General features: G+C 45.5%; 1 protein-coding gene across 3 annotated transcripts in view; it reads right to left on the bottom strand.

Moving 5' to 3' along the window:
* Positions 1-14397, bottom strand: part of pex7 (peroxisomal biogenesis factor 7) — a 172826-nt gene extending 158429 nt beyond the window's left edge. For all 3 annotated transcript variants that reach the window (XM_041187516.1, XM_041187515.1, XM_041187514.1), the window contains exon 1: positions 14182-14397. In XM_041187516.1, coding sequence (XP_041043450.1) covers positions 14182-14305 — 124 coding nt within the window. In that variant the 5' untranslated portion in view covers positions 14306-14397. The remainder of the gene's footprint in view (positions 1-14181) is intronic.
* Positions 14398-18831: the final 4434 nt, after the last annotated feature.

The raw sequence follows: 18831 nt of genomic DNA, 5'->3' as shown, positions 1-18831 counted from the left end.
TGCCAATATGTTACCCTTTACACCATGAGCTTTTATTTTCTGCAATAACTTTTGATGTGGCACTTTATCAAATGACTTCTGGATATCTAAGTACAGTACATCCACTGGTTCCCCTTTATCCACAGCTCCTTCAAAGAACTCCAATAAATTGGTTAAAAATGATTTCCCTTTTACAAAACCATGTTGACTCTGCCCAACTGCCTTGAATTTTTCTAAGTGATCTGCTATAACATATTTAATAGCTTCTAACATTTTCCATATGACAGATGTTAGGCTAACTGGCATATAGTTTCCTGCTTTCTGTCTCCCTCCCTTTTTGAATGAAGGAATTATATTTGCTATTTTCCAATCTAATGGAGCCTTCCCGCAATATGGGGAATTTTGGAAAATTAAAACCAGCACGTCAACTATCTCACTAGCCACTTCTTTCAAGTTCTTAGGGGCAAGTCCATCCGGACCTGGAGGCTTGTCAGCCCGCTGCCCCAAAAATTTGCTCCATACCACTTACCTCATGATTGTAATTTTCCCGAGTTCCTCCCTCCCTTCCATTTCCTGATTTACAGTGATTTCTGAGATGTTACTTGTGTCCTCTATAGTGAAGAACGAAGCAAAATACCTGTTTAATTTGTCTGCCATCTCCCTACTTTCCATTATCAATTCCCCAGATGCACTCTCTAGAGGACCAACTTTGTTAACTCTTTTCTTATTTAAATATCAATAGAAACTCTTACCATCCATCTTTATATTACTAGCTAGTTTTCTCTCATACTCGAATTATTCCCTCCTGATTAATCTTTTTGTTATTCTTTGCTGTTCTTTATATTCTTTCCAATCATCTGACCTGTCACCTGTCTTTGCATAATTATATGTTTTTTCTTTAACTGTGATACTGTCTTTAACATTTTTAGTTAACCACGGATGGTGGGCCCTCCCCTTGGAATTTTTCTTTCTCATTGGAATGTATACATTCTGTCTATTCTGAAATATCCCCTTAAATGTCTTTCATTTAAATGTCATATCCCTTAACCTTATTTGCCAGTTCACTTTAGCGAGCTCTGCTTTCATGCCCTCGTAATTGCCCTTATTTAAGTTTAAAATACTAGTCTTGGACACACTCGTTTCTCCCTCAAAATGAATGTAAATTTCAATCATATTATGATCACTGCTACCTAGGGGTGCCTTCACTAGGAGGTTATCAATAAATCTTATCTCATTGCTCAATACCAGGTCTAGTATAGCCTGCTTTCTGGTTGGCTCCAGAATGTGCTGTTCCAAGATACTATCCCGAAAACATTCTATGAACTCCTCATCTACCCTACCTTTGCCCATCTGATTTTTCCAGTCTCTATGTGTCTTTCTGGCAAACTTCCATTATCTCTTCTTTTATACTCTGTCCTACTGTGTACTTACAATTAGGGGGCATGTACACCACTCCCACAAGTGACTTCTTGCCTTTACTATTCCTCATCTCTACCCAAACTGCTTCTATATTCTGGTTTCCTAAACTTAAGTCATCCCTCTCTAATGTGCTAATACCATCATTAATTAGCAGAGACCTCCACCTTTTCCTAATTTCCTGTCCTTCCTAAATGTCATGTACCCTTCAATATTCAGGTCCCAATCTATGTCATCCTGTAACCATGCCTCTGTAATGGCTATTAGGTCATACTTATTTATTTCTATTTGCGCTATCAATTCATCTATTTTGTTTCGAATGCTACCTGTGTTTAGATAAAGAGCCTTTAGTTTTGTCCTTTTATTATTTTTGTAGCGTCTAGCCTTATCTGCTGATTTACTCTTAGATTTGTACTCTCTGTCCCTTCCTGTCACAGTGTGTTTATCATTTCCCATATTAATACCTGTCTCTCTTGCCTTGTCTCTACACTTTGGTCTACCACATCTTCCCAAATTTGATCCCTTTCCCTGACTATTCAGTTTAAAAACCTCTCTACTTCCCTAGTTAGGCGGCTTGCAAGGACACCAGCCCCACCACGTTCAGGTGTAGACCGTCCCAATGGTACAGGTCCCACTTTCCCCAATAATGGTGCCAGCGCCCCACAAACTAGAATCCGCTTCTCCCACACCAGTCTTTGAGCCACGCATTCATTTCTCTAATCTTATGGCCCTATGCTAATTTGCACATGGCTCAGGTAATAATCCAGAAATTATTACCTTTGATGTTCTGCTTCTTAATTTCGTGCTTGTCATACTGACTATGCAGACCCTCCTTCCTCATCCTACCTATGTTGTTGGCATGGACCACGACCATTGGATCGTCCCCCTGTAACTGCAAGTTTCTCTCTAGCCCTGAGCAGATGTCCCAAACCCTGGTACCGGGCAGACAACAAAGCCGTCTGGACTCTTGCACTTTGCTTCAAAGAACAATGTCAATCCCCCTTACTATACTGTCCCCTACTACACTACATTCCTTTTTGCGCACCCCCCCCCCACCCCCCCCCAAAAAGATGGCTTCCTGTACCACAGTGCCATGGTCAGTTTGCTCATCCAGTCTGCAGCCCCCACTCTTATCCAAACATGCTGAGAGAACCTCAAACCTATAGGATAATTTCAGAGGCTCACATTCCTGCCCTCTGGGTCCCTTTACCTGCCTCACCCCAGTCACACCCTCCTGTCCCTGGCCACTGACCAAATCAGAAGACGCTATCCTAAGTGGTGTGACTGCCTCCTGGTATAAAGCATCCAGGTAACTTTCTCCCTCCCTAATGTGTTTCAGAGACTGCAGCTCAGCCTCCAGCTCAATGACTCTGAGCCGAAGTTCCTCAAGCCGCAAACACTTACTGCAGATGTGTTTGCCCTGGATCACAATGTTATCCAGAAGCTCCCACATGCTGCAGCCTTGATGTCCTGCCACCCTTAATGTGTTTTAAATAATTACATAAATTATATTCATCACTTATTTATGTTGATTTCTTATATATTTTATTAACTTTGCCACCAAATTCTGTACTATTTCAAACCTTAGGGATAGAATAGAACCTACCCACTTACCAGATACTCACCAAATAGCTTGCTTCTCTCCCTGTAGTAGAGCAAGAACCAATATCTATGGGGTGAGAAAGATAGAAAGAGGAAACAAACAACTCCTTCTCCCCCTTCACTTAACTTCCCTCTCACCAAACTCCAAGTCTTCACTCAGTTAGTCAGCTACACTCTGTCTGAGATGCTTCGTTTAAGGAAAGAGGCTGCCAAAAGTGACAACCAGGACGATGACTGGGACTGGGAGCAGCCACCGGAGTATAATGCCATGGCTCCCTTGGCTCCCCCGAGACAGAGACAAAAGAGCCAGTGGCCATGGCCCCCACGAACAACAGCAGGATGATCAATGGAACGCCCAAACGACAATATACTATGTCCCTTTCACCCTGGCCATGAGACAAATGAAGACTAGGGACCTACCAACCCCTAGACAAATCCATGCAAATACTGATTTCTGGAATAAATTGGAGGAAATAATTGATATCCACTCACTCCACCCGGGGGACTTACAAGTCCTAGTAAGAGCTAAAGTGCCCGGCCAGATTTGACTACAATGAATAATACAGTTACCAGCAGAAGGGGATAGAACATCCAGGGTTTATCCCCAGTAGTTAGATACAATCGATTCAAGAGACTGGTCAAGGAAGGATTGGGAAATGCCCAATCTAATTGGTCAGCAGCCGTGGGCATAACACAAAACAAATGCGAAAGTGCCTATGAAAATGCCGAAAGATAATACACTCCTTATGAGCTAAAAATTTTAGAAACAAATTATGTTACTTTAAAATGCTGAGAGTTTCTGGCTGAGAAAAGAACTTAATAAAGCAGTACAATTTGTTCCCAAAAAATAAAGATAAGCCCACAATTTTGAAGTTTGGCAGAAATCTAATTTGAACATTCCAAAACATGAGTTAAGAGGAGATGCTAAAACTGAAATTACATTCATGTCAAGTCATTGTTAAAGCAGGGTGTTATCCACAAACATCAAAGGTTTTTTTTTAATTTCCACAAAGCAATCCCTGTCATTAGTGGAATGCCTTGATGCATAGCCGCAATCGATTGTGCTACCTGGTCTATAAAGGTTAGCGAGCTCTTTGTGATGACCAGGGAGGTTATCTTACATTCTAGGTATACATTGATGGAATTGTTAAATACTGGTAGATTAAAAACAGTCTCAGACAGCAGGAGAGCTACATGAGAAGAAATATTGCTGCCAAGCGATAAGTCAGTACAAATAGTTCAGATATGGGTCACAATCCAGCTGAAGGTATTATGGACATAGGAGAAACACATAACTGCGAGGAACCTATTGCCTCAGAAGACCCCAGCAGGATCGGCGAGGAGCCCCTGGAAGACACAGACCTCACTCTGTTTGTGGACGGGTCATAAAACGGGACCCCTAGGACAGGATGGGCAGTAGTAGACAGGGGGGTGCCATTGGTGATAAGGAACATCTCCCAGGAGACCTCTCTGCACAGGTTGCCGAATTTACGGCTCTCACTGAAGCCCTCAAGCTAGCCAAAAACTGCACCGCGAATATCTATACTGACAGCAGGTATGATTTCAGGGTCATCCATGACTATTTGGAGTAGGCAAGGGTATGTGACCTCTAGTGGGGGACACATACAGTATGAGGAAGTAGTAAAAGGATTGGTAGAAGCGGCACAATTACCCCAACAAGCCACTGTGATAAAAATTAAGGCACATTAGAAGGCTCAGGACCCTATCCAGAAGGGAAATCAGTGAGCAAATTAGGCAGCAAAGCAGGCAACAGAAGCAGGGACCCCAGAGCCAGTAGCAGTTTGCACTACTGGCTCGGAGGAAATAGATATGCAGAAAATACATGACGAGACACCCGAAACAGAAAATGAAGAGTGGGAAAGAAGGGGTGTGAGTAAAAATGAGTATACAATCTGGAGGAAGGATGAGCGAGTCATGGCCCCAGAATGTATGAGACAAAACCTGATCAAGATCTAACATGGAAACTAACATTCTGGGAGGAACACCATGCTTGGGTGTCTGCAGCAGTGTTGGTGGTGGCCGAGAATGGGCAGGGATGTGGCAAAGTATTGTCAGGAATGAGTCATCTGCTGGTAAAGCTATAAAAGTCAAAATGACCCATCAGCCCTGACCCAGGGGGTCTTGGGAACACATCCAGATAGATTTTACCAAACCATTGCCCCCCCACCAGCTGAGGCAACATGTACTGCTTAGTTGTAATAGACCAGTTCACTCAATGGATTGAAGTATTCGTGATGGGAGATTGTTCCGCCAATACCGTAGCAAGAATTGTCGCGAAAGAATGATGCCCCGATGGGAAATAGCCCTGCAGATCAGGGAACACATTTTACAGGTAAAATCGTCAGCCGTGGTCCCTCAGAATTGAGGATGACATCCGTCAGGCTTGGTGAGATTACAGATGACTGAAGAGCCCAATTCTGGATCCACATTCCGCAGTGGGGGCAAGTTGTTGCGCAGGGAAGTGGAAGTCGCAGCCCCAGGTTTGGCTTCCTTCTCCTTCCTCTGCTGCCGCCGTTCCACCTTGCTGTCGAGTAGCTGAGCCTCGAAGTGGCTTGCACCTTGATAGACCAGGTGTTGCCTTGCCAAGCGATCGGCAGCATTCTCCTTCCACTCAGTGGTGTTAATGCCTCCGGGCTTTAGGGCAACCTTGAAAGTATCCTTATACCTTTTCTTTTGGCCACCCTTTGAGCGTTGGCCAACAGAGAGCTGTGAGAAGAAAACCTGCCGAGGGAGGCAGTTTTCGGGCATCCAGACTCAATTACCCAGCCATCGGAGTTGGTTCCACAGGAGCAGGGCTTCAATGCTGGTAGACACAGCTTCACGGAGGACACTTGCATTAGTCCAGCGGTCTTCCCATTTGATCCCCAGCTTGTCAAAGACCCATTGGCTCAGCTGGAAAGGCAGTGCTGGCACAGTTGACTCGGTGTTGGACTTCCTCATTGATGCTAGTCCCTTGGGAGAGGTGGCTGCCGGGAAAAGGGAAGTGCTGCACATACTACAGAGCCACCTGGTCTATGTGGATGGTGCAGAGGATGCTTAACTGGCCCGGGGAAGATTGGCGAAGGACCCTTGTCATGGTGATGTTTAAGGGCAGGCCAAGCCTCTTATACGAGGTGTTGAAGAGGTCAAGCGTCCTTTGCATGTTCTCTACAGAGTGGGCCATCACACAGCAGTCATCTGCAAACGGAAAGTTGTGGATGTCCATGGTTTTGCTTTTGCCCGGAAGCGACCAAGGTTGAAGAGCTTCCCGTCTAGACGATACTGAATGCTGACACCAGGTAGCTCATCTCAGGTGAGGTGGACAATGACAGTCAGGTAAACGGTGAACAAGGTGAGGGCGATCACACAACCTTGTTTGACCCCAGTTCGGATATAAAAGGTGTCAGTGTCAGATCCTTCACTCAGGATGGTGGTGGTCATGTTGTCATCCAGGAGTCTCAGTTTGGTGACAACTTCAACAGGCAGCCAAGCATTAGAGGATGATCCATAGAGCTTCACGATTTAAAGAATCAAACGCCTTGGTCAGGTCAATGAAGGCGAGGAACAATTCTTGATTTTGCTCCCGACATTTTTCCTGGATCTGTCAAGCTGCAGAGACCATGTCCGCAGTATCCCGGGATCATCGGAAGCCACACTGGGTTTCTGGGAGGATCTCCTCAGCGACCAAATGAAGGTGGTTTAGGGGGATGCTGGCCAGGATCTTACCCACAATGGACAGGAGGGAAATCCCCCTGTAGTTATCACAAGCAGATTTGTCCCCCTTCTTCTGGATAGTAATGAGATCCTAGCGGATGTCCTCTTTGTCCCAGAGGCGGAGGATGAACTGGTGGAGTCGTGATGTGAGCTGATAGATGCCAGCATGGTAGACCTCTGCGGGTATACCGTCTGGCCCACAAGCTTTGTTGATTTTCATCTATTGAATGGCCTGCTTAAGCTGATCGATGGTTGGTGGATCGTTGAGGGAATCCTCCACTGGGTGTTGTGGGACAGCTTGGAGGGTCTTCGATTGAGGAGAGCTCGAAGTACTCCTTCCAATGCTGAAGGATAGCATCATAGCCTTGAGGAGCCAGGAGCCGTCCTGTGATTGGAGAGGGTTTTGTCCAGTCAAGCAGGGTCCATATTCGTCTTGGTAGCCTGGAAGAAGTTGCGCATGTCGTGCTGGTTGGCATAGGCCTGAATCTCATGTGTCTTTTCCACCCACCAGTTGTTCTTCATGTCTCAAATGCATCGCTGGACCTCAATCTTCAGTTGGTGATACACTGTCGTCATTCACCAGGTATGTGGGTGACTTTGCCAGGCAATGAAGGCTGCTCGCTTCCACTCGAGGAGATTGCAGATCACTACATCATTGGTGTTAAACCAGTCCTATCCCTATCCTGGCGCAAGCTCGATAGTCTGTGCGCAAGTGTCTAGGACATTGCATTTGAGTTGCTCCCAGTGTGCCTGGATGGAACTGGCATCAGTGGTGGGCACTTGCTCCAGTGCACTGTACAGCTGGGCCTGGAACTCTTCCCACAGTCCCTGGTCCTTCAATGCCACAACATTCAGCTTTCTCCGGGTGGCTTTTTGGGTCCTGTGGTATCTTGGCGCCAGGCAGCTGTTGAACACCGAGCGCAGAAGTCGATGGTCCATCCAGCAATATTCTGAACCTTTCATGGTCCTTGTGACAAGCACGTCCCTCAGGTCTCTGCCTTGGACAATGATGTAGCCCAGGAGATGCCAATGCCCGAACCTTGGGTGCCTCCACATGGTTTTGAGCTGGTTCTTCTGACGGAAGACCATGTTTGTCATGATCAGACCATATTGGGTGCACTTGGTCAAGAGTAGGATGCCATTGGCATTGGCCTTTCCCAAGCAAATCCTTGCCAGTAATTTCACTTCAGATTTCGTGGTCATGTCCAATTCGGGCATTAAAGTCACCTATAAGGATGACCTTGTCGTTTCTGGGGATGGAAGCAAGGGCGCTATTGAGATCAGAGTAGAACCTCTCCTTCACTTCATGGTCGGAATCAGCATATATGCTGAAGACAATGGCACATTGGTTACGACTGAGGCGTAAGGTTATCAGCCTCTCATTGACCCCCAATGGGAGCTCAGAGACCGTGGCAGTTATCCTGTTCATCATGGCGAAGCCAAATTTGTGGATGTGGGGGTCATGGTTTGACTTCCCCTTCCAGAAGGTGTACCCTTCACTGGCCTCCCTCAGCTGCCCCTCCCCAGCGAGCCAGGTTTCGCTAAGAGCAACAATGTCGATATTGTGCTCACCAGCTCCCAAACCATGACAGCAGTTCATCTTTCCGGGCCATCACTCTTTAGGTTGTCAACAAGTGTTCTTACATTCCAGGTTCCAAAGTTTAGTTTCTTCTTATTTCGACCTTTCCAAGGATCATCAACTTTCCGTGGTGAAGAGGCTTGCGTGTCCCAATGAACCCGAGAGCAATGCTGTCCAGAGCTCACACTCCTGGTAAGGTGTCCCATGGCGGTAAGGTAAAGGGGGAGGTTCCAAACAAAAAACAATCCAAGAAGCCCTCAGCAGCAGAGCAGGCAGAGGAGGGCTGCAGCCCCAATGTCTGCGAAGGGGGAAGAAGGCTGCAGCGGGGAAGTGGCTTCAGTCATTGTGGTCCGCCATGCCATTGAATCCGCCAACAACTGTCAAGGCCATGTGGAACCCGGCTGCGCAGCAGAGTCCCCACGCTAAATTACGCCATGCACAGACCTCCGTCAGGCGAAAAGCCCTGTGGCGATAGAGGATTGGCGACAGGGGCAGGGCTGTGATACCTGGAGGCCCCCTGCCAAGATTCCGCACACAGGCGGCAAACATGTGACAGGCACCTGTGTCGGGACAGGGGTGCCTATCGGCAGCTGCATCTGCGCCTGAGCAGTCCTCTTCAGGATACCCTTTGCTCACCCCAAACGTGGAGGGGGCTAGAAAAGATGCCCCAAAAACAGGCTGCCCCATTTCTCCTGCCTGGGAATATGCACCCAGCAGGATCACCATCTCTGTGATCGAAAAAGGTCAAATAAGCAAACAGACGTGTACCCTGTTGGGAGTTAAGCAAAGTTTCCATATAGCATTCCACCTGCAGAGCTCAGGTATGATGGAAAGTGTCACTCTCCAAAGCCATTGCTGAAATCGGCAAGGACTGGGCCGATCTGCTGCTCAGTATCCTAATGAAACTGTGGACGACTCCTAACTGAGTGACTGGACTAACTCCATTCAAACTGATCACCAGACAAGCCATGAGGCTACCCGAGGACACATGTACAGGCAGTGAGGATGTAGGGCCAGCTCAGGAAAGGGTTAAATGATTCATCAAAGAGTTGTGTAAGCAATTACGTGACCTGAGGTAGGAGGTTACGAAGCAGCATATTATCAAGGATAAGGAAATAGATAAGGCAGGAGAAAAGGAAAGATTGCCAGAAGTAGGGGATCAGGTGATGGTCAAGGTTCTGCCCACAAAACTAGGCTTAGTACCCCGTTAGCAAGGATCTTACAAAGTCCTGACGATCAGCGATATGCGTACATGCATGGGCATGAAAGGGAAAGGCCGGTGGAAACACGGAACACAGATCAAGAACAATGGAAGCGCAAAGAATAATAAGGTGATGATCGGTGTCCATTCTGCTCTCTCTTATAGGGACAGGAATACCATGATATTGTGAATATGTTTGACAACCACGATTACCCTTATCATAGAAGGAACCAAGACAATCAACCGAAGGACCCAGCTAAGCCTGTTCTACCACAGCTCAAGTGATGCCAACTGTGATCAGAAGCGCTTAACTATCACTGTTAACAAACGAGTATGTATCCCTGGACACTTGGGACTGGAACAAAGACATCACAAGAAGTACTCTTGGATTCTCCTGAGTAAAGGGGACGAAGAGAAAGGAACTTTCCTGACCCTACCCGACGATGCATCAATTGTCATGGATAAATGTTTTGATATTGTTTGTGTACCAAATATAATGACTGACAGCACCACCTCAGATTCCCCGAGCATGAACCTACTGGGCTGGGGAATGTGTCTCAGGAATGGTACAAGGGAGCTTTGGATAGAGTATGCCAGATGGAGGCTATGCACAAGGGCTCCTCCTACAACCATGCCCACACCATAAACCAGGTGTCAGCATCCCTACATCAGGCCTCCACACATGCAGGCAGGCAGTGTGTGCACACAGTCTATGGCACATGGTTGGTGGGAGAAGTCTAGCACAATCTGGCCCAACTTCACAGTGGAGATATGCTGGGCTGGATCACAGATGACACATTGCAAACCTGGGCAGCCAAAGATGGAAATTACTCCTCATGTACACTGAGAAGGACTGACACTAGTGCACCCGACAGCCAAAAACTGTTGGCGGAATAGTACATGCCAGCTGGCATCAGGCATGCTTGGCGGCATCAGCAGGTAATATGGCAAGAAGGCCAAAAATCAGTTTCACGATGTTGTGAAATCAGTTTGTGATCATCCGCTCAGCCGTCAATGGCGGACCACGTTTCCTGCCATTGGACGTTGGTAGCCTCATTGTAATACATCTGCATATCATTATGCAGCTAACCCGCCGGATTCATCCACCCCATGCTGGATCGTCCGCCCATGTCGATGTGCAATCATGACAGCATGTTTCACAGCTGCATATAAGTGACTTGCACCTGGCGAGCTGCACTTTGTTCAGGACTTCGAGGTTTGTTTGCCTATTTTGCTTCGGTCAGCACTCGCAGTCCTCAGTTCCAGGCTTCACAAGCAGCACCACAGTACTTTTGGCAGGGCTCATGGGCAGGTTTCTACCTAGCAGACCAGCCATAACGCTTTGTATGGCTGCAGGGCTAGAACTTGCTTTGGGAAGGGGGAGAAGTTTTTTTTATTCATTCATGAGATGTGGGCATCGCTGGCTAGGCCTGCATTTATTGCCCATCCCTAATTGCTCTTGTTCAGAGGGCAGTTTTAAGAGTCAACCACATTGCTGTGTGTCTGGAGTCACATGTAGGCCAGACCAGGTAAGTATGGCAGATTTCCTTCCCCAAAGGACATCAGTGGGCTCAGGCAAGGGAAGAGGCTGCAATGTGAGGGCTGTATTGAGGTAAGGGGCTATCCCAGGGTTTGTGTGGGGGCACAAGTTGATCTGTGCAAGTGGCCTCAAGGTGATGAGGGCTTAGGTGGCAGTCTCCAAAGCAGGTAAGGCCAGATGGAGATGTGAAGGTCTGTGTGAAAGAGTGAGTGGTGAGATGCCAGTGAGTGAGTGAGATGCCAGCGAATGTGTGATAGGCTTGACTGTGAGAGTTTAGAGTGATGAGGTGGTTGCCTTACCCTGGCGGCATGGATGAGATCATTCATCCTCTCTCTGCATTGGATGGCCAACCTCTTCTGTGCAGCATTGGCATTGATCCCCACTGCCATCATCTACCAAGCTGGCGTGGTAATATTGCTGCCCCTCCTGCAGCCAAAGCAGGGGTAGAGGACATCACAGCAGGCCTTCACAGCATCCAAAAGGCGCTAGAGAGACACGTCACTAAACCTAGGGGCTGCAGTCTTCTTGCCTTTCAGGGCCATGTCTTATTTGCAGCAGTCCTGGGCTGTAGGCACTGAGAGGTGTGCGCACGGCTGTACTTTAAACATGGCATGATGAAGCAGCGAGGTGACGGGGGTGGTGGGCAAATCAGAGCCCATCCGGCATGGAAACGGGCGTGTTTCCTGGGGATGTATAACTAATGCGAAGGGTTTGAGATGATGCGGCATTAGAAGCTGCCATTGCAGCCAGCGGGTAAAACGTCATTTTACACGCCCACTACCACACTTAGTACAAATCTGGGATAAGTATGCCCTGTGTCACCACACACTTGCTACTAGTAGGAATGTCCTGGCCAACCTAAGTAACAGGAAAGGGGATCCAAATCCCTCTACACCGTAAAAGTATCAGGATCATAAGAGATGGCAATTGGCTAAAGTACTACCCTGTATCTAAATATGCAACCCAGGGGTGAGCCCTCTTTGCAGAGTCTCACTGGTTGGGTGCAAGGAGAAAAGGAATAATATTGTTTGCCCGCATCCCGTAGGGATGGGGACGAAAGCCACATGGGGTTTTACCACCCTAAACTATACCCTTGAAATGTCTAGTGCCACCATGAACCAATGCAAATGGAATACAGTGAAGAAAGGGAATATTGCGTGACCACCAACGAGCTTCAATACCAGTACGGTAACATCCACTGCCCTGTAATCATCTCAAGTTTCTGCTTCCACCCCCGGCCCAAACAACAATCAGATATTCTGCAATAATCCACATCCAGCTTTCTTGTAAGGAGTGGGTGAATATAACCAATGATTTAAAAGAGGACTTACTGAGATACCTGCTTCCAGAGGGAAGCAAATTCCGAAGCTGCCGAACATCTACTGGAAAGAGGCCTGGGCAGCAATGAAGCAATGTTACAGACTCCAACAGGAAATCAAGCAACCAGAAAAGGATGTGAAAACTAAACTGGAGGATGTATCATGGTGACAGGCGATTTGGGACTGTGGTATTAGGGTGGACATTCATCCTTGAATCAGAATTACCTCTCATATACCTATGATGGTACAACTCTGGATTGCTATCGGACTTATGATTGAGTGTTGTACCCGGTGCTGATGACACAGGAACCAAAATATTGCTAAAGTAGTAACCAAAGCACTATGCAAGCCTGGGGAGAAACAGAGCATACTCGAAGAAGTTTAGAAAATATGACCTTGTGAATCTAACTGCCTGCCTGGCCAGCAGTGATGGGGCAAGGAGCACAGGTTAGTTTAGCATTAGTTGGCCACCTTGGGGGTTAGGAGCCAAGGGCCAGCAGGGGAGACTGAAGAGTCATATCAGGTGCATCATGGGGTTACCCATGCTTGGCCAAGTTGCAGATATAAGTTTTAAAAGTGACCGCAGTTCAAAAAAAAGTCCAAAACGAATATGACCTTGAATAACTAGCCTATGGGTCAGTCCATGATAAAGCTAATGAATGTAACCTTTGGGTCAGAATGAAATAAGTTGATGAATGATCCATGAGTTATACTGTAATAAACCTCAGGGTTAAGAAATGCAGGTGACTAGGCACAGCAGCAAAATATCAGGATAGATAAGCAAAGTTTTTTGTTTTGGAATGAACTGTGTACATCATTTGTGATAAAGGGCAAGTCATTCTGAGATTGTTTTACAAATTCTTCTGGAACCGCAGAGATGATGAACAAGTTATTCCACGTTTATGTTGTAAACTCATTTGCAATTAAGGATGTAACAATTAGACATACAAGAACATTGAGTTAATGGTGAGTTATCCCAAAGGTGTATAAATAACCAACAGAAACTGTGTAACTTCGAATTACCTCTTAGAGCATTCTGAAAGAGCATTTCTCATGTCTGGACACTTGTGCCAATTAAAGAACTACTGCTGAATCTATCTACAGTCGACTGTGTCGAGTGTCTTAGATACTCCACAACAACATAGAGGCACTTTTTAAAAAGAGTAATGTTATATTGTTATATTATTTGTAAAGCACTTGTTATGTGTATCCTGGGGTGCCACATTCACTGTCCCATTGAGGTCATGTGACCAGAAACAATGTCTCAGTTGAACAGCCACCTGGAGAGCAGCAAGAAATACACTTGAAGCTCCAACATTTTTGAGTATCAAATGTGTTTATTTCTGACTTATGGAAACAAACATAAGTCTGTTTCTGTCTTAATTTAATTCAAACATTCACATAGCTGCATTCCCAACTGAGTTAATTGTGCAGTTTATTGACCATTTGTATTAGTCAAACTGTCATACGGAATAAGGTTAAGGGTGCAAGGTCCTCGTCCCTAATAATTAAGTGCAGGATGGCTAACCGTCCCTTGAAGAAATTGTCCACCCAATCCCCGCTCTAATGCCAGAGTGCCCCTTAAATTTTTCCGCGATTGCATGTTACGTCAAAGTTAAAAGGGAATCCAAAACAAGTGTTTTTTTCAGCAATATCCACGTACACTGGCCTGGCAAATGCCATTCCTTCTGACTTGATAACTCACTCGGTTTGAAGATGTAATCTGTTATTGTACGCTTGCCCCAATATAATTCAATCTACTAAACTGCTTTGCTGATCACGAATGCTTCTAACATTTCCCTGTTCGCCCCTTCAGTGCTCAGCACGGTACCTGCTATTCCATAATACTGGGAGGTAGCGCAGGCCAGTCTGGAGGGGAAATAAGGAGAGACCTCTACGGCATAACCATGTCTTGCAGGCACCCGGAAGGTTTTAACCAAGGCACTGTCCACCATTCTTAAATAATGAACCGTCCAGAGTGAAGAATCGGCCAGCGGAGTCTCTGTCCCGTTCTTTCCAACCCCTTGACCTGCGGAAGGGGAGGAGGCTGCACACTCACCCGGAAATGCCGTGGAACCCGAGGCCCGGGGGCCCCGCGCGAGCGGCGCCGGTGGAACCCGAGCCCGGGGGCCCCGCGCGAGCGGCGCCGGTGGAACCCTGATTTTTTTCCAGCTATTTTTGTTTTTGTTGTAGTTTAATTATTGCACCAGGCATTGCTCTTTAGAATTTGCTACATCAAGGTTAGGCCACAAAAATGGGTACAGTGGTGTTACATTTATTTGCAAGCAAAAAAAAGCCCTGCAAAGTAGAAGTAAGCGATAATTAACCAGCATAATAATAAAAGCAAACGGCGGTTGGAAATCTGAGATAAAAATAAAGTTCTGAAAATACTCAGTAGATCCGACAGTATCTCTGCGAAGCGACACTGAGTTAACGTTTCGAGTCGAACTGACTTCGTCGAAACTCCTAACGAAGTGACTCGAAACGTTAACAAGATTTAACCAGCTCTTGTTTATTTCCGCTAGTCGTTCTTGCCAGCCTCATCCAGCCAAATTGCATCGAACATCAGGAATCCCATCCGTCATTTCCAAGCATCTTCCTGACCGCGTCTCACCATTTCCCCGTATACTGCTGCTGCGGAGGGTTTGTGTTGACTGGCCTAATTCTGTATTTCACTTTTTATGTATTTCTTTGTATAACTGACTGTTCCCCAACTCCGGCCTCTGCAACCACGGCCTCCCCAGCTCCCTCTGCATTGCCATCCGTGGTACAACCTCCAGAATTTTCTCCAACTCTGAAACCATGCAATTTGTAACCACTCTTTTTGACCGTGATATGTCATCTTTCTTAACTATTACTGCCGTTTGGTATCTATTCATCTATTTAATTAAAATTTGGAGAGCCATAAATTGCACAGTCAACGATTATACCGGATGGGTGGATTTGTTTTAATAAACTACAGATGCTGGTGACCTGTTGGCATAAAGGAGTGAGATCACAGAATTGTTACAGTGCAGAAGGAGGCCATTCGGCCCATCATGTCTGCACCTGCTCCGAATAAGCAATTCATTTAGTGCCATTCTCCTGACTTCTCCCTGTAATCCTGCACATTCTTCCTTTTCAGATAACAATCTAATTCCCTTTTGAATGCTTTGAACCTGCCCCCACCACACTCTCAGACAGTGCATTCCAGACCTTAACTGCCCACTGTGAGAAAAAGTTTTTTCTCACATAACTTTTGCTTAATTTCCAATTACTTTGAATCTGCTCTCTGGTTCTTGATTCTTTCATGAGTGGGAATAGTTTCTCCCCATCTACTCCATCTAGACCTCTCATGATTTTGAATGCCTCTATCAAATCTCCTCCCAACCTTCTTCAAAGAGAACAGCCCTAAATTCTCCAATCAATCTTCCTAACTGAAGTTCATCATCCCTGGAACCATTCTCATGAATCTTTTCTGCATTCACTCCAATGCCTTCATATCCTTCCTAAAGTACTGCAGCCAGAACTAAACTCAATTCTCCAGTTGAGACCAAACTAGTGCCTTATATAAGTTTCAAATATAAGAGCCCATTGCTCTTATATGCAGTGTCCCATGAATAAAGGCTAGGATACTGCAGACTCAGAACCCTGAAACTTATGACTTGGAGGTAAGAATGCTACCAACTGAACTATCGCTGAAATTTATGCCCCTTAATTGCCTTAGTTACTAATTCCCCAACCACTGCTTCCCAATTTACTGGGACTTGATCAGCCCAGACCTGCTGGGAGTGTAGGACAGTATGCTTCTGGCTGGCTGCATGTTAAAATCCATGAGAAAAACCATCATCACCCTCATCTACAAATGGGAAGGGGTGCCAATTACATAAGTATGAGGGGAGAACAGGCTAAGATTGATTGGGTAATGAGTCAAAAAGATATGGTGGTAAATAAACAGGGGGAAACGTGTAAAGAAAAACTCCAAAACCTTCAGGTTGAAGAATAAAAGCTTACCGAGAAAGATCCATCTGTGGCTCCTTGAGGAGGTTGTGAGTAGTATTAGATTAAAAGAAGAGGCTTATGATGTTGGGGAGAATAATAGTAAGTCTGAGAATTGAGAGTGTTTTAGAAACCAGCAGAGGGCCACCAAAAGGTTGATAAAAATGGGGGAAAAAATAGAATATAAGGGTCAACTAGTCAGAAATATAAAATAGGATTGTAAAAGGTTTTACAAATATATAAAAAGGAAAAGAGTAGCTAAAGTAAATGTTGGTATCTTTGAAGCAGAGAAAGGAGAAATTAGCATGGGGGAAGAAGAAATGGCAGAGACATTGAACAAATATTTTATGTCGGTCTTTATAACGAACCTAGGAGTTAATAAGGGTAAGAAAATTAAGGTAATTAATATCAGCAGGGAAAAAGTACTGGAGAAACTCAAGGAGCTAAAATGTAGGGGAGGTGGTGGCATAGTGGTATTGTCACTGGACTAGTATTCCAGAGACCTAGGGTAATTATCTGGGGTCCTGGGTTCATATCCTACCACAGCAGATAGCAAAATATGAGTTCAATAAAAATCTGGAATTAAAAGTCTGATGATGACTATGAAACCATCGTTATAAAAACTCATCTGGTTCACTAATGTCCTTTAGGGAAGGAAATCTGCCCTTACCTGGTCTGACCTACATGTGACCCACAGCAATGTGGTTGACTCTTAAAATGTCCTCTGACAAGGACAATTAGGGATAGGCAATAAATGCTGGCCCATCCAGCAATGCCCACATCTCATGAATATATTTGTAAAAATCCCCCGGACCTGATAGCCTACACCCTATTGTTCTAAAAGAGAAAGCTGCAGAGACTGTGGATGGCTATGGTTTTCTAAAATTCCCTAGGATCTGGTCCCATCAGATTGGAAGTTGACAAATGTATTAAGAAAGGAAAGAGAGAAAATGGTTACTGGCCATTTAGGCTAACAACAGCCATCGGGAAAGTGCTGGAATCTATTATTAAGGAAGTCTTAACAATGCAAATATAACTAGTAAGCTAGATAAAGGGAAAACTTAGATGTATTATATTTGGATTTCCAAAAGGCATTTGATAAGGCACGACACAAAAAGTACCACACAAGATAAGGGCTCATGGAGTTGGGGGTGATATTTTAGCATGGATACAGAATTGGCTAAGGAACATAAAATAGAGAGTAGGGATAAATGAGATATTTTCAAATTGACAAGCTGTACTAATGTGATGCCCCAAGGATCAGTGCTGCAGCCTCAGCTATTTACCATCTATTTAAGTACTTAGATGAAGAGACAGAGAGTAACATATCTAAGCTTGCTAATGATATAAAGCTATGTGGGAATCCAAGCTGTGAGGAAGACACAAAAAGGGGCTACAAAGCTATATAGACAGGTTAAGCGAGTGGAGAATTTTTCGATTTATTCACTGGATGTGGGTGTCACTGGCTAGGCCAGCATTTGTTGCCCATCCCTAACTGCCCTTATTCAGAGGGCATTTAAGAATCAACCACATTGCTGTGGGTCTGGAGTGAGACCAGGTAAGGACAGCAGATTTTTTTCCCTAAAGGACATCAGTGAACCAGATGGGTTTTTACAACAATGGCTTCATGGTCATCATCAGACTATTCCAGGTTTTTATTGGATTCAAATGTTACCATCTGCCATGGCAGGATTCAAACCCAGGTCCCCAGACCATTACCCTAGGTCTCTGGAATATTAGTCCAACAACAATACCACTACGCCATCACCTTCCTGGCGAGAAAGTGGTGTTGAGCTGCCCTCTTGAACCACTGCAGTCCATGTGGTGTAGGTACACCCACAGTGTTGTTAGGAAGGGAATTCCAGGATTTTGACTGAGTGACAGTGACAAAACAGTGATTATGGTTCCAAATCAGGATGGTGTGTGGCTAGTCCTGTTCAGTTTCATGCCAATGGTAACCCTCAGGATGTTGATAGTGGGTGATTCAGTGATGGTAATGCCATTGAATTCAAGGGAGATGGTTAGATTCTCTCTTGTTGGAGATGGTCATTGCCTGGCACTTGTATGGCATGAATGTTACTTACCACTTGTCAGCCCAAGCCTGGATATTGTCCAGGACTTGCTGCATTCGGACATGGACTGCTTCAGTATCTGAAGAGTCATGAATGGTGATGAACATTGTGCACCATTGGCATGAAACTGAACAGGACTAGCCATATAAATATGTTAAGTACAAGAGAAGGTCAGAGACTGGGAATTCTGCAAAAAGTAACTCACCTCCTGACTCCCTAAAGTCTGTCCACCAAAGACCTTCTGACCTTATGATGGAAGGAAGGTCACTGAAGCAGCTGTAGATGGTTGGACCAGCACACTATCCTGATGCCCTGGGGCTAAGTTGGCAGGCCTCCAACAGCCACAACCATCTTTCTTTTTGCTGGGTATGACTCCAATTAGTGGAGAGGTTTTCCCCCATTTCCCATTGACTCCAGTTTTTCTGGGGCTC

This window comes from Carcharodon carcharias, chromosome 5 (genome assembly GCF_017639515.1).
Source record: "Carcharodon carcharias isolate sCarCar2 chromosome 5, sCarCar2.pri, whole genome shotgun sequence".
Lineage (NCBI taxonomy): Eukaryota > Metazoa > Chordata > Chondrichthyes > Lamniformes > Lamnidae > Carcharodon > Carcharodon carcharias.
The sequence above is the reverse complement of the archived record's forward strand: the minus strand, read 5'-3'. Positions and strand labels throughout refer to the sequence as shown.